The 14,405-nt window shown below is 56.0% G+C and overlaps 1 protein-coding gene across 1 annotated transcript; it reads left to right on the forward strand.

The window, feature by feature from the left end:
• The first annotated feature begins 2,392 nt into the window (after positions 1–2,392).
• Positions 2,393–13,353, forward strand: FSD1 (fibronectin type III and SPRY domain containing 1). Its single transcript, XM_056119414.1, has 13 exons — positions 2,393–2,559; positions 3,473–3,568; positions 3,724–3,855; positions 4,853–4,954; positions 6,479–6,501; positions 6,667–6,788; positions 8,206–8,415; positions 10,477–10,575; positions 11,717–11,876; positions 12,143–12,222; positions 12,382–12,633; positions 12,926–13,014; positions 13,117–13,353. Exons 1-13 carry the CDS (start codon positions 2,545–2,547, stop codon positions 13,225–13,227), a joined length of 1,491 nt encoding a protein of 496 aa, XP_055975389.1. The 5' UTR covers positions 2,393–2,544; the 3' UTR covers positions 13,228–13,353.
• The last annotated feature ends 1,052 nt before the right edge of the window (positions 13,354–14,405 follow it).

Consider the following 14,405-nt stretch of genomic DNA (forward strand, 5'->3'; position numbering starts at 1 on the left):
CATCCAGACGGGGGAATCCTACAACGGGGTGGGGAATCAAATTCAGAGCACCCCCAGCTAGTGGGAGAGATAAGGTGTTGGGAAGGGTGTTCCAGAGGGAATGGAAGTTGCAAAAGCAACTTTAATTTTATTTTCCTTTTCTTGTTGGTAGGGGGTACACCCAGCAGGGCTCAGGGCTTATTCCTGGCTCTGTACTCAGGAATTACTCCTGGAGGTGCTGAAGGGACAAGTGCTTGGGGGGGTTCCAATCGGGGTCAGCTGCAGGCAAGGCAAGCGCCCTCCCTGCTGGACTTTTATTTTGTGCTTGCAAAGGCAGCAACTGGTTAGAGGGTTTTCAGGGGACCAGGAAGAGAAAGTTACATCCACAGAGGTGAGGGAAGTTGAAGGGAACTGGGGAGCGATAGGGCACCGAAGCGGGCCATGCGGGTCACAGTCTGAATGTCAGCCCGGCCCACCAGACCCCCGTACCTCTTCAAGCGGATCCAATATTCTTAGCTACTAAAGCAGAGACCAGGGGCGAGGAGGGCGCTTGCTTCACACTGTCCAGCTGCAATCCACATATAGTCGCCCCCACCATCACACTCGTTCCCTGAGCCTCCCCAGGACTGGGCCCTGAGCACAGAGCTAAGAGCATGCCCTGAGCACCACCGGTGTGGCCCCAAAACCAAAGCCAAGCAGCGAAGCAAAGACTGGGTGGCTGTGATTGCTTTGGGCAGACAGTGGGGCGAAGGTCCCCAGGAGGGCAGGTAGAGGGGAGGGAAGCCCAAGTACTCACCCCAGAAATGCCCTAGAAGGACCAGCGCTGTGCCCAGCGACCCCATTCCTGACTCATCTAGCCCCTCTCTCCTGACTTGCACCCCAGTGTCTGGGCACCGCCCTCTCACGCAACAACTTCCTGCTACAATCACCACCTCCACCACACAGGCGGATCTGACACCCGGGGCCAGATAACAGACACGTCTGGTGGCCACAACTGTTTGAGGCTCTGCTTCCTGTGGCTGCCTGCCTCAGTTTCCTCAAACTTTTTGTTGTCGTTAAGTTTGAAAGGTACTTGGTGGTTGTGGGTGGAATCATAGGTGAAAGGAGTTCTTTCTGGAAGATTCTACGTAAGCTCACCTGGGTTTAGGAGTGTGTGTGTGGGGGGGGTAATGCATGGGAAGGGCAAGTGACATGGAGTGGGGGAGGGTAACAGAGAACCAAGCCTAAGAGAGTTGAATTGCAGAACCCCAGTGTCAGTTTTTCTGCCCCTCCCCCCCACCGTTGCGTTTCACTGTCAGTGTCACTGTCACTGTCCTCCCGTTGCTCATCGATTTGCTCGAGTGGACCCAGTAACATTGTGAGACTTGTTATTGTGTTTGGCATATCAAATATGTCACGGGGAGCTTGCCAGGCTCTGTCATGCGGGCGAGATTCTCTCGGTAGCTTGCTGGGCTCTCCGAGAGGGGCGGAGGAATCCAGGAATCCAACCCCGGTCGGCAGGATTGGCCGCGTGCAAGGCAAATGCCCTAACCGTTGTGCTATCGCTCCAGCCCGTTGTGTTTTAGAGAAATGAATTTCTCTCCTGTGGCTTGGGGTCTCTCCACAGATTACGGGGCGATGCTGTCATCTGACCCCACCCCACCACCTGGAGAGATTGTGGGGGACACAGTCAGCGGTGGGGTTCCTAGGCGCTTAACATTTAATTCTGCCCTCGTCACTGGCTGGCGGGCAATACTACTCGCCGCCCCCGCCCCTGAGATCGGGGTGGGGGTGGGCAACCCAGTTGCCTCAATGTCTCACCCTCAACCACAGTGTGACCTGGTTTCTCACCCAGACGAGAAGAAGGCCTTTGTCCTTCGCAGAATTGCTCCGTTTAACCACGGGGACGTCCTTGTGGTGCGGCCGTGTCCGCACAACCCAGCTCCCACAGCGGAGGCTGCCGGGTCCAATGGATCTTCCAAAGCACCCAGCGTTCTCGCCTTCTGCCCTGAGTAGCAGGGATGAATATCGTGGATGAACATTCAGCACCAGACTGATGGGAATCTCACGGGGGAGCCCGGAGAACCGTAGCTCTGTGGATTCTGGGCTGGCGGGGAAGTCTCTAGAGAAGATGTTTGGGCCTGGGGCTTTGTGGGATGTGTAGGAGTTTGGGTGTGACCCACCCAGAGGAAGAAAAGAAGACTCCAGTGGCTGCAATCCAGCTTAAGCAAAAATCTTTTTCTGCGCAACATCGCTGTGAGCAGGGAAGGGGTCAGATCTCGGAGACAGAACGTGATGGGAACGCATTCCAGTTCTGGAGGACTTGGTGTGAGCTACCTCCCCACCCCCCCACCCCCCCTCCCCCACCCCCACCCCGCACGGGGCGCGGGACTACATTTCCCAGGGTGCTGCGGGGCCGCGCGCGCCTGCGCGGTGAGGCCAGTGATGGAGCGCTGACGGGGGGCGCGGCGGTGGCGGCGAGGGCTCGGCGGGCCATTGGCTCCCGGCAGTGGCCGAGGCGTCTGGGGCACTGGAGGCGCGAGCAGGGCCGGCGGGCCGGGCCGGGGAACCTTTGGAGCTGCAGCGATGGAGGACCAGAGGGTAGGACTGGGGATGCGGCGGGGCGGGGGCGAGCGAGGGGAGGGGACCAGGTGATGCTGCAGCGTCCTCCTGCCCCCCAGCACCCGGCTGCTCTGCAGCCGAAGCCCCACCCCTCCCACCCGGATCTGGACACCCACCTTGACGGCACAGCAGCCCCCCAGCCTCGCCTGGACCGCCCCGCACCCCGTCAGCTTAGCCCCATTCTTGGTGGCTCCCAACCCCCGCCCCACGCCCTCGACCCTCCAGCACTATGTCCAGGACCCAGCCCTGACCCCATCCCCCACTCCTTTCGCCTCCCATCCCTCCTGCGGGCCTGGTGTCCTGCCCCGCCTCCGCCCCTCCTGCTCCGAAGGACAGGTGACCCCACCCCGCAGCCAGCCCCACAAAGCAGCGACCCCCACCCGAGCCTGCCTCAGGGCACCAAGGAATCCTCCCAGCACCCCCTCACCCCCGTCCCTGTTCACCCCGGCCCTCTCCCATTTACCTAGGCCCGCAGCGCCTCACCTTCAATTTTCTCTCTCTGCCTGAAAATCCCTTCCCTCCGCTCGCACCCCAGCTCCGGGTTGGCCCTGCGCCAGGCTCGCCCCTCACCCAGGTCCAAGCCCCACATCGGCGCAAGTGGCCGCCAAGTGGGTGATTCCTGTTCCCGCAGGTGCCATGAGTCTGCGCCCTGCCCCAGCGGCGGCTCTCTCTGTCTCTGTCTCTGTCTCTGTCTCTGTCTGTCTCTCTCTCTCTGAGCCTCAGTTTCCGTCCTGGGAAAATGGAGCTGCTCTTGGTACCCCACCTAGACAAAGGATGCGCGGCCAGAGCTTGCTCCCTACTCCAGAACTTTGGGGGGAGGTAGGTGTTCCGGGGTGCACCCTGGACGGGGTTTAAGCCGCTCCCGTGTGTTCGTGCTTTTGGCGGGGGCCAGGACGCGCTCCGGAAGATCATCACCACGCTGGCCGTGAAGAATGAAGAGATTCAGAGTTTCATCTACTCCCTCAAGCAGATGCTGCTGAACGTGGAGGTGAGCGAGGGCCCCTCGGGCCCAGAAGGGGGTGGGGGGTGAAGGATCTGGGGCAGGAGGAGGTAGGGGTGGGGGTGGGGCTGGCAGCTAGCACCCAAGGACCCCAGCTTCTCACCACACTCCCGGCCCGCCTGATCCCCAAACTTCTCCCCAAGGCGAATTCGACCAAGGTCCAGGAGGACCTGGTGACGGAATTCCAGTCTCTCTTCTCCCTGCTGGAGGAAGTCAAAGAGGGCATGCTGATGAAGATCAAGCAGGACCGCGCCAGCCGGACCTACGAACTACAGGTGGGAGCCCCTGGCTGTCGCCCCCCCACTGCGCCCCAGAACCCAGCGGGCCCAACTTGTCCCTCCTTCTGTTTAATTTTGTTTCATTTTTGGGCCACACCCCGAAATGCTCAGGGCTCTAAGCTCAAGGATCACTCCTGGCAGTGCTTGGGGGGCCCCTGTGGGGTTCTGGTGATGGAACTCCGGTTGATCGCATGCAAGGCAGACACCAGAACTGCAACACCTCCCTTTTTTTTTTTTAATTTTTAATTAAAATTTTTTTTTTTTTGCTTTTTGGGTCACACCCAGCGACGCTCAGGGGTTACTCCTGGCTCTACACTCCTGGCGGTGCTCAGGGGACCGTGTGGGATGCCAGGGATCGAACCTGGGTTGGCCGAGTGCAAGGCAAACGCTCTCCCCACTGTGCTGTCCTCGCTCCAGCCCAGCACCTCCCTTCTTGATCTATAGCTTCTTTCCACTTAACCCCATGTGTTCCCAACGTCAGACCCCTCCCTGATGTCCCCCTACCCTCTGCCTGTCCCCCTACCCCAGGCCCCATCTATCCCCTGCTTACCCGCTATCCGTCCCAATCCCCGCCTTCGCCGAGCCAGCCCCGCCCCCACATTTGCCTGCTCCCCCGCCCCACCCCCAGCCTCTCGGATTTCTGGCCCCTCCCACTGGCGTCCCCTGTCAGTATCCTCCAGTTTGCCCTAATCCGTGGGGTGAGGGGGCGGTTTACTAACAGGCCAGATTCCCCCGGGGTACGCGAGATGTACACCTCTAGGGTACAGGTGGCCCAGTATGTGTGTGTGTTAATGAAGGGCCCTCCCCTCCCCCCACCCCGACAAGGGATCTGATGCCCATTAGGGGGAGCGCTCCCCCATCCCGAACCCCTTTTCAGTCTTCCCCTCCCACCTGGAGTCTGGGAAGGGCGTGGTCCCTCCCAAATTCTAGAGCTGGAGGGGTTTGCTGCAGTGGGGTGAGGTGTCTCCTCTTTGGGGGGGCTTGTCACCCACAGAACCAGCTGGCCGCCTGCACGCGGGCCCTGGAGAGTTCTGAGGAGCTTCTGGAGACAGCAAACCAAACACTACAAGCCACAGACTGTGAGGACTTTCCCCAGGTGAGCGTTGAGGCGTGGTGGGTTATTTGGGGTAGAAGAATTTCTGGGGCCAGTGCTGGAGTGCTAGGATGTTTGCCTTGCACGCGGCCAACCCGGATTCGATTCCCAGCATCCCATTTGGCCCGCCCGTGCCCTGCCAGGAGTAATTCCTGAGTGCAGAGCCAGGAGTAACCCCTGAGCATCGCCGGGTGTGACCCGAAAAAAAGTGAAAAAAAAAAATCCAGGGCCAGGGCCAGAGCAATAGGACAGTGAGGAGGGTGTAGCAGTCAACCTGGGTTCAACCCCGGCATCCTTAGGGTCCTTTGAGCACCTCCAGGAGTGATGGAGTAGTTCCTGAGTGCAGAGTCAGGAGTAACCCCTGAGCACTGTTGGTTGTGGCAAAAAAACCCCAAAAAATATAAAGAAGAATATCCAGGACTGTAGCTATAATATACAGCGGATAAGGTGTTTGCATGCAGAGGTGGTTTTTTTTTTGTTTTTTTGTTTTTTTTGCTTTTTGGGTCACACCCAGCAATGCACAAGGGTTATTCCTGGCTCTGCACTCAGGAATTACTCCTGGCGGCGCTTGGGGGACCATATGGGATGCAGGGAATCAAACTCAGGTCGGCCATGTGCCCGGCAAATGCCCTACCTGATGTACTATTGCTCCAGTCCCTGCATGCAAAGGTTTTGATCCCTGATACCCCACATGGTCCCCTGGGCCAAAAAACAAAACAAAAACCAAGAATATCAAAGACTAGGGCTGGAGGTATGGTATAGCCGAGAAGGTGCTTGCCTTTATGTAGCCAACCCTAGTTCCATCCCTGAGCTCACCAAAAGTGATCCCTGAACTCAGAACCAGGAGTACTGCTGGGTGTGGCCCGAGATACCCCCCCCACACACACATACTCATTACTTAGTGTTAATCTGAAATGAAGATATAAATGAACCTTATGTATTTTTTGTTTTGTAAAATTATTATTGTTTGGGAACCACCCCCAGCAATGCTTAGAGGGTTCTCCCAGCTCTGTGCTCAGGTGTTGCTCCCTGGCATTGCAGGGGATCAAGCCAGGGACCTTGTGGGTTTTTATTTGCTATGTCTCTCTACTGGGTGCAGAGCGGGGGATGGGGGGTGGGGGGGTGGGTCCTAGTCTTTGTTCTCTCTTCCTCGTTCTCTCCTCTCTCTCTCTCTCTCTCTCTCTCTCTCTCTCTCTCTCTAGTCTTTTCAGGTCACACCCAGCGATGCTCAGGCGTCACTCCTGTCTCTGCACTCAGGAATTCTTCCTGGTGGTGCTCAGGGGACCCTGGGGGATTCCGGGGATAGTACCTGGGTTAGCTGCCTGCAAAGCAGATGCTCTCCCCGCTGTGCTATCGCTCAGGCCCCTGTCTTTGCTGTTTTGTCCCTTATGGGGCACATGTTTTACCTCCTCTGGCTCTTAGCTGTGAGGGAGGCTTCAGTCTTCCTGTCGGTGTAGTCGGTGTAGTGGGTTTCTGCTTCCTTTGACATGACCTTTTGAATTTTGATTTTTTTCTCACCCTTTCTAGGCTGCCAAGCAAATCAAAGATGGGTAAGATGCGGCCTTTTCTCCAGGTGTGAAGTGGGGTGAGGGGGATATCCGGGTGCGGGTCCCTCAGATGGCAACACAGAACCCGAAAGAGGCGGGTTCCTCATGCGCACCTTGAGGATGCGTGGTGTGGATCCACAGCAGGCTGCCTCCGCTTCTGCCCTATAGTGTGACCATGGCCCCTGCCTTCCGACTGTCACTGAAAGCCAAGGTCAGCGACAACATGAGTCACCTCATGGTGGACTTTGCGCAGGAGCGGCGGATGCTCCAGGCACTCAAGTTCCTCCCGGGTGAGATGGGAACTGGCGGGAAGATCTGGATTTCAGGAGAAAGAGCTGGGTCTCTGGGCATGGCTAAAGCGTGGAGGAAGGTGACAGTCATTCGTGGGAGTATCAAAAGGCCACGCCCAGTCCTGATGCCCCGCCTCCTGTGGGTGGAGCCAATGCGACGCCCCGCCCCTCCAGTCGGAGTCTCGGCTGAGTGGTGCCACTCCTCCTGGGTGTCTCTATTGGCAGAGCTCTAGAAAGGGTCCACCTCCCAGGGGGAAGTCCACTGAAGGTCAGGCCTCCAACTGGTAGCTCAGTCTGGAAATGTCGCCCTGGAGCACTGTCCTCCAGTTGTTCATGATTTGCTCAAGCGGGCCCATTAACGTCTCCATCATGAGACTCGTTGTTACTGTGCTTGGCATATCGAATACGTCCCAGGGAGCTTGCCAGGCCGATCGGGTGTCCGCATTGGAAATGTACTTTTATTTATTTTATTTTATTTTGGATTTTTTCGGGCTCCACCCAGTGATGTTCAGGGGTTCCTCCTGGCGGTGCTGGGAGCCCGTATGGGGTGCCAGAGATCAAATCCTGGCAGGCCACGAGAAAGGCACGCACCCTATCCACTACCTCTTCGGCCATATTTATTTATTTTTAAGTTAATTTTTTTTAAATTTTTTTGTTTTTTGGGCCACACCCGTGGAAATTCAGGGCATACTCACGGCTTTGGGCTCACGGATCAGTCCTGCGCCCTGTGACATGGTGCAAAGCAAACATCTACCTACCCACCATACCTCCCTCCAGCCCAAAAATGTGCTCTTATTTTTAATGTTTGTTTGTTTATTTATTTTTGCCAAACCTGGCAATGTTCAGGGTTACTCCTGGCTCTGCACAGGGATCACAGGCTCTGCACAGGATTTTGGCTCGGGTTGCCAGGAATCAGACTTGGGTTGGCCGCCTGCAAGGCAAGTGCCCTCCCTGGCGTACTATTGCTCGTGCCCCGAATTCTCCTGTTTTAATTGGAGGGAACAGCCTGAGACTGCCCAGCCCTCTGATTGGCTGAGCTCTTTTTGTTTTTCTTTTTGGGTCACACCCAGCGATGCTCAGGGGTTACTCCTGGCAGTGCTTGGGGAACCATATGGGATGCAGGAGATCGAACCTGGGTTGGCCGCGTGCCAGACAAACGCCCTCCCACTGTACTATCGCTCCAGCCCGATTGGCTGAACTCTTAATAAAACTCCACCCTGTGCTCTCCCCCCACATGGTGGAATTCTGCGGAAGCTTCTTACCACGGAAAGGCCCCAAATTACACCCCAGAGGCAGCCAGGGCGGTGGGGGCGGGGCTCCTGCACACCCCCACCAGAGATATCTCGGAGAGTGAGTGCCCACAAATCCCCTCCACTGTGGGCACAAGACCCTGACCTTTCTGTCCTGTCCTGGCCAGTCCCCAGTGCACCTGTGATTGACCTGACCGAGTCCCTGGTGGCGGACAACTGTGTGACTCTGGTGTGGCGCATGCCGGATGAGGACAGCAAAATCGACCACTACATACTGGAGTATCGGCGCACCAACTTTGAGGGGCCCCCGCGCCTCAAGGAGGAGCATCCCTGGATGGTCATTGAAGGCATCCGGAACACGGAATACACTTTGACCGGTAACCCCACTCCCGAAGCCCCCATTTCCCAGGAAGCCACTCAGAGGCTTCTTGTGGGTGATCGCTAAACCTCATGGAGGTTGAGAGTGGCTAGACTGGTCTGCTTAGGAATCTCAGAAAGAAGTAACAAGGAAATGCTCTCCCCCCGCCTCATAGTACAGTGGGGAGGGGGCTGGCCTTGCATGTGGCTGATCCAGGTTCAATAGCTGGTTTCCAATAGCATCCCCTGAGCCCTGCCAGGTGAGATACCCTGAGTACAGTGCCAGGAGTAAGCCCTGACCATCACCGGCGTGGTCCCCAAAACAGAATAAAACAAATGATAGGGTCTGGAGAGATAGTTCAGTGGAGAGGGTGCTTGTCTTGCATGTGGCTGACCTGAGTTCCGTCCCTGGCATCCCAAATGGTCCCTCAAGCACTGCCAGGAGTAATTCCGGACTGAGTACGGATCCAGGAGTAACCCCTGAGCATTGCCAAGTGTAGTCTGAAAAAGATAAACAAAATACACAGACAAAATAAATAAATAATAATGGAATATTGATGACCTTGCCTTGTCACTGATCAAAGGCTCAAAATATGTAGAGCTGACTGGACCAAGAGTAAGGTGCTTGCTTTGCATGCGGCAGACCTGGCTTCTATCCCTGGCACAACACTTGGTCTCTTGAGGCCCTGCCAGGAGTGATCCCTGAGCACAGAATCAAGAGGAGGCCCTGAGCACTGCAGGGTATGGCTCCAAAACCAACCCCCACCCCCACAAAAAAAAAAAAAGCGTATATTTATAAGCATTTTACTCAGAAATAATGTGTATACTCCTCTATTAGGGAAACTGAGGCACAGGAAGCCACTCTGGTCTAGCATCTCTCAGACATATACAGTCACACATTCTTTTTCTTTCTTTTTTTCTTTTTGTTTTTGGGCCACACTCAACAGTGCTCAGCGCTTCCTCCTGGCTCTGCGCTCAGGGAGCACTCCTGGCAGGGCTTGGGGGCCATATGGGGGCTGGGGATCAAACCCGGGTCAGCTGTGTGAAAGGTAAACACCCTCCCTGCTGTCGATTACTCTGGTCCTCTCATTCTCCTTTTCTAAGCACCTAAAAAGTATCTGGCTCCTTTTTTTGTGGCACATCTCTAATTGGGGAGGGGGTCCCTAATTGGGAGCTGGGGAAACCTTCAGCCTCTGAGTGGGGGCCCTTGCTGACAAGATAAGTATTACCCATCTCTGGTGCTGTAATTAGCCTCTTCCTTATCTGCAATTAGCATATGTGGTTAATGAGCGTGCTAATTGCAGGGAAGAAAAGTCACCAGCCTTTAGAGGGCCTGAGAAATGATTGGTTCATCCTTTGCATGGGAATCCAAAGAAACACACTCTGTTTTTCCCGGTCCTTTCTTTCATTAGGATGAAATAAAATGCACATAATGTAGTAGCAGTGACCCTCTTAGCACCGCTTAGGAGCCTGGGGCCTGTTCACAACTTTACAGCACTCTGTCACTTTCCCCTCCACCATCATGGCCAGAATTTTCTCCTCTTCTGGAACGAGAACTGTCCTATGAAATTCTCCCACCCATCGTAACCCCGTCATATATTTCTGGTCTCTAGAGAGGATCGGAGTGTCATCTGCTTCCCATCTCGGGGGTGGCAGGACCTTCCCTAGGGTCTTCCTAGAAAAGATATCAGTCACCCAGGATGTATTTTTGTGTGTCTGACTCATGTCATGATTAGCATGTGGGGTGGTGCTGGGGATCAGACTCAAGATCTTATGCCTGCAAGGCTGGAACTCTACAATACAAACACCTCATGCCCCTGATTTTGTGTGTGTGTGTGGGGGGGGGCACTGGGAGAGACAGAGCACACCTGATGATGCTCAGGGCTGACTCCTGGCTCTGAGCTCAGGGCCAACTCCTTGTGGTGTTTGGGGACTCTATCCATGCCGGGGATTGAACCTAGGTCGACTGTGTGCAAGGCCAATGCCCTCCCTGCTGTACTATCACTTCAGCTCCAGAGCCTGTTACTTAAATTGTAGACATAAATTGTAGACAATGTCATAATCGCTCTGTTACCTCCCAGGTCTCAAGTTTGACATGAGGTACATGAATTTCCGAGTGAAGGCCTGTAACAAGGCGGTCGCAGGTGAATTCTCGGAGCCAGTGACGCTGGAGACACCAGGTGACACCCACACCCACCTTGGCCATGATTCCATCACCATCACCCCTCCCGTTTGGGTCCCTGAGAGCCAGTGTGTCAGGAAAATCCTCTGATCAGGGCCCAGAGCGATGGCACAGTGGGGAGGGCGTTTTTCCTTGCTCACAGCCATATGGGATTCCCAGCATCCCATTGGGTCCCCTGAGACGACCAGGAGTGATTCCTGGGTGCAGAGACAGAGTAAGACCTGAGTACTACCAGGTGTAGCACAAAAAAAAAAGGAAGAAAGGAAGAAAGAAAGAGAGAAAGAAAGAAAGAGAAAGAGAAAGAGAAAAGAAAAGAAAAGAAAAGAAAAGAAAAGAAAAGAAAAGAGGGGCTGGAGCGATAGCACAGCGGGTAGGGCGTTTGCCTTACACGTGGCCAACCCGGCTTCGATTCCCAGCATCCCATATGGTCTCCTGAGCACCACCAGGAGTAATTCCTGAGTGCCGAGCCAGGAGTAACCCCTGTGCATTATCGGGTGTGACCCAAAAGGCAAAAAAAAAAAAAAAAAAAAAAAAAGAAAAAGAAAATTGTCTAATCAACATTTTTCAGACCCTTTAGCCTTGGCCTCCAGTAAGTGTATTCACAGATTTCCTTAGCATGAATGTCTGTATAAACCTGCTTCTGCCTTGGCCATGATCCCATCATAATGGTTCTCATCTATACACTCTCTTTCTAGTAAACTCCTACTCTCTGGAGCTGGGGCTGAGATAGCATTAGTGAAGTTTGATTCCACTGCTCCCATGGTCATACTTTGTTGGTCCTGTTGGAAAGTTCTTCTTGTAGTCTAGCCTCACTCTCACACGCTTCAGCCCCACGTTTTCCTGGGCTTAAGTCCCAGTGGTAGCCCAGAGCCGTGAGAAGGTTCAGAATGGTTCCGGTCCTTTATCTACAAGCCCTCTCTCTTGTGGTTCCACCCTGCCCTCGCCACATCCCATCTCTGCCTGTCTGAGCCTCCGTCTGCTTCTCTCTGTCTGGGTCCCTGTTTGTCCCTGTTTGTCCTGTGCTCTGGCCCTGTTTTGGTTTGTCTTGGTCACTGTCTGCCTCTCTGTGTGTCTCTCTGTCTCTCCGTGTCTCTCTGGGTTTTCCCATCTCTGTGACTCCCACATCTGCCTGACCCCAGCGTTCATGTTCCGCCTGGATGCGTCCACATCCCACCAGAACCTGCGGGTGGATGACCTCTCCGTGGAGTGGGACGCCATGGGCGGGAAGGTGCAGGACATCAAGGCCCGTGAGAAAGATGGCAAGGGGCGAACAGCATCTCCCGTCAACTCCCCGGCCAGGTAGGCTACCACCTCCCTTCCCTGAGGCTTTGGTGGAAGTATGCTAGCTGGTAGGGATGGACACAGGCACCACAGAGCCCAGGATGATCCTTACTGGAGTGCTAGGTGGAAGAAGGGGCTGGGGGAACCCAGGGAGCGAATGAAGAGACTGGAGATTGCAGACTGGGCTTTGATGGTTGAATAGGAGTTTTCCATACGAGGATGGACGAACACCTGTCTCTGGGGGAGAGGGCTAAACTGTATCCTCTTCTTCCCTGCTATATCAGAGGAACCCCATCACCCAAGAGGATGCCCTCGGGTCGTGGGGGACGGGATCGTTTCACAGCTGAGTCCTACACGGTGCTGGGTAAGGAGAAAAAGAGGGATCATGTGGGGGTGGCGGCTGATTGTAGGTAGAAAGACCGCGGAGTACCTGGACGGAGCGTCTTTGGCCTGGGGAGGACCAGGACTGGCTAGCCCTGCGAGAGCCAAGGGCACCCGGGAGCCGGTTCTGCCTGCCCCACAGGGGACACGCTGATCGATGGCGGGGAGCATTACTGGGAGGTGCGCTACGAACCCGACAGCAAGGCCTTCGGCGTTGGGGTGGCCTACCGCAGCCTGGGCCGCTTTGAGCAGCTGGGCAAGACAGCAGCGTCCTGGTGCCTGCACGTCAATAACTGGCTGCAGGTCAGCTTCACGGCCAAGCATTCCAACAAGGCCAAGGTGCTGGACGTCCAGGTGCCAGACTGCCTGGGTGTGCACTGCGACTTCCACCAAGGTGATGCCACTGGCCCCACCCGCACCCGAGCCCGCCCACCACGCGCCATGCCCCCTCGGTGACCACTCTCACCACGGGTAACACCACCCACCCGTGCCCCGCCCACACCGGACAGCCCCGCCCACTCCAAGGCTACAGCCACCCAGCAGCTCTTTCCGCCCGCCCATGACCACGCCCTCACAGGCCACGCCCATTCCATGGCCCCGCCCTTCACCCAGATGGCCCTGTCTACTTCTGCCAGTCCTGGGATTCTGGCACCCCCAGGCCTGACCAGTTCTGCCCTCCGCCCCAGGCCTTCTGTCGTTCTACAATGCCCGGACCAAACAGCTGCTGCACACCTTCAAGACCAAGTTCACGCAGCCACTGCTGCCTGCTTTTACGGTAGGACCCTGCCTCCTACCTCTCTGCCCGGCAGGGCTGGGGCAGGGGGACGGGACGGGCTTTGCCAATGAGTCTCCTCGTCCCCATCACTGTCTTGTACAGGTGTGGTGTGGCAGCTTCCAGGTGACCACTGGCCTGCAGGTGCCCAGCTCTGTGCGCTGCCTGCAGAAGCGAGGTAGCGCCACCAGTAGCTCCAACACCAGCCTCACTTAGCGCGCCCCCAAACACACGCCCACCCCTGTCGGTGGGGCTGAGGTGGGGTGGGGGGCCGCCGCTGAGCCCCGTTGTTTCGGCCGGACACCCTCCTCTCACTTGCTGCTTGGAGCCTTAGCCACGGACGGAGGGGCCACGAGTCGGAGGCGGGTGCGGGGCAGGCCCTTCCTACCCGCTAATAAAAGTCCAACACTGGCCAAGCAAGGCGGCCGTACTGCTGGTTCTGTGTGACTGGATACCCCAACTTTCTGGTCAACCCCCTTTCCTCTAAGAAATGGACCTTTCTTTTGCTTCTGGCCAATTTTATTTTCTGATTTTTGAACGAGGGAGTACGGATCCCGAGGTATTCCAGAATCCCACCCAGGCTCCTACCACATGCAAAATGTGCCCCAGTCCCTGGTACGCTCTCTCCCATCCCAGAAATGGATACATTTCTTTTCTTTTTGGGTCACACCCAGCTATGCTCAGGAGTTATTCCTGGCTCTGCACTCAGGAATCACTCCTGGCGGTGCTCGGGGGACCATATGGGATGCTGGGAATCGAATCCGGGTCGGCTGCATGCAAGGCTAACGCCCTACCCGCTGTGCTATCGCTCCGGCCCCAGAAATGGATTTTTCATGCACAGACTAGCACGCAGGTTTTTGTTGTTGTTGTTGTTGTTTCCTTTTTGGGTCACACCCAGCGATGCACAGGGGTTCCTCCTGGTTCTGCACTCAGGAATTACTCCTGGCGGTGCTCGGGGGACCATATGGGATGCTGGGAATCGAACCCGGGTCGGCCGCCTGCAAGGCAAACGCCCTCCCTGCTGTGCTATCACTCCAGCCCCAGGCACGCAGGTTTGATGGTGGAGAGAATCAGGAGTGATGGGCAGGCATCTGAGTGTCCGTGCCACACCTCGGAAGCACAACAGAACGTGGAGTTCCTCAGGTTTTAATTTAGGGAGAAGGCAAGTGCCTGGCTGGATCACGGCCTTGGGGGTTCTGGGCCAAGCGCCTGCGCCTTTCCTGCAGTCTGACTTCCAGTTCCATCCTAATATCTGCCATGGAAGGAAGGGACCCCAGGTTGCAGCAGGACGAGGGACCCCAGGTCCCAGCCACACCCCCCTCCCCTTCTGTCCACCTAAGAGAAGCTACAGGACTTGTGGGGGAGGGGAGGTGGAAAATGGGTGGGCAGTGCAG

The sequence above is a fragment of the Sorex fumeus genome, unplaced genomic scaffold (assembly GCF_029834395.1).
Source record: "Sorex fumeus unplaced genomic scaffold, SorFum_2.1 ptg000041l, whole genome shotgun sequence".
Taxonomy (NCBI): Eukaryota; Metazoa; Chordata; class Mammalia; order Eulipotyphla; family Soricidae; genus Sorex; species Sorex fumeus.

Excerpts from the sequence above, each read along its gene's own strand:
- FSD1 (XM_056119414.1), top strand. Across the intron at positions 8,416-10,476 it reads CACGGAATACACTTTGACCG|GTCTCAAGTTTGACATGAGG; the intron begins GTAACCCCACTC and ends GTTACCTCCCAG. Across the intron at positions 13,015-13,116 it reads CACTGCTGCCTGCTTTTACG|GTGTGGTGTGGCAGCTTCCA; the intron begins GTAGGACCCTGC and ends TGTCTTGTACAG.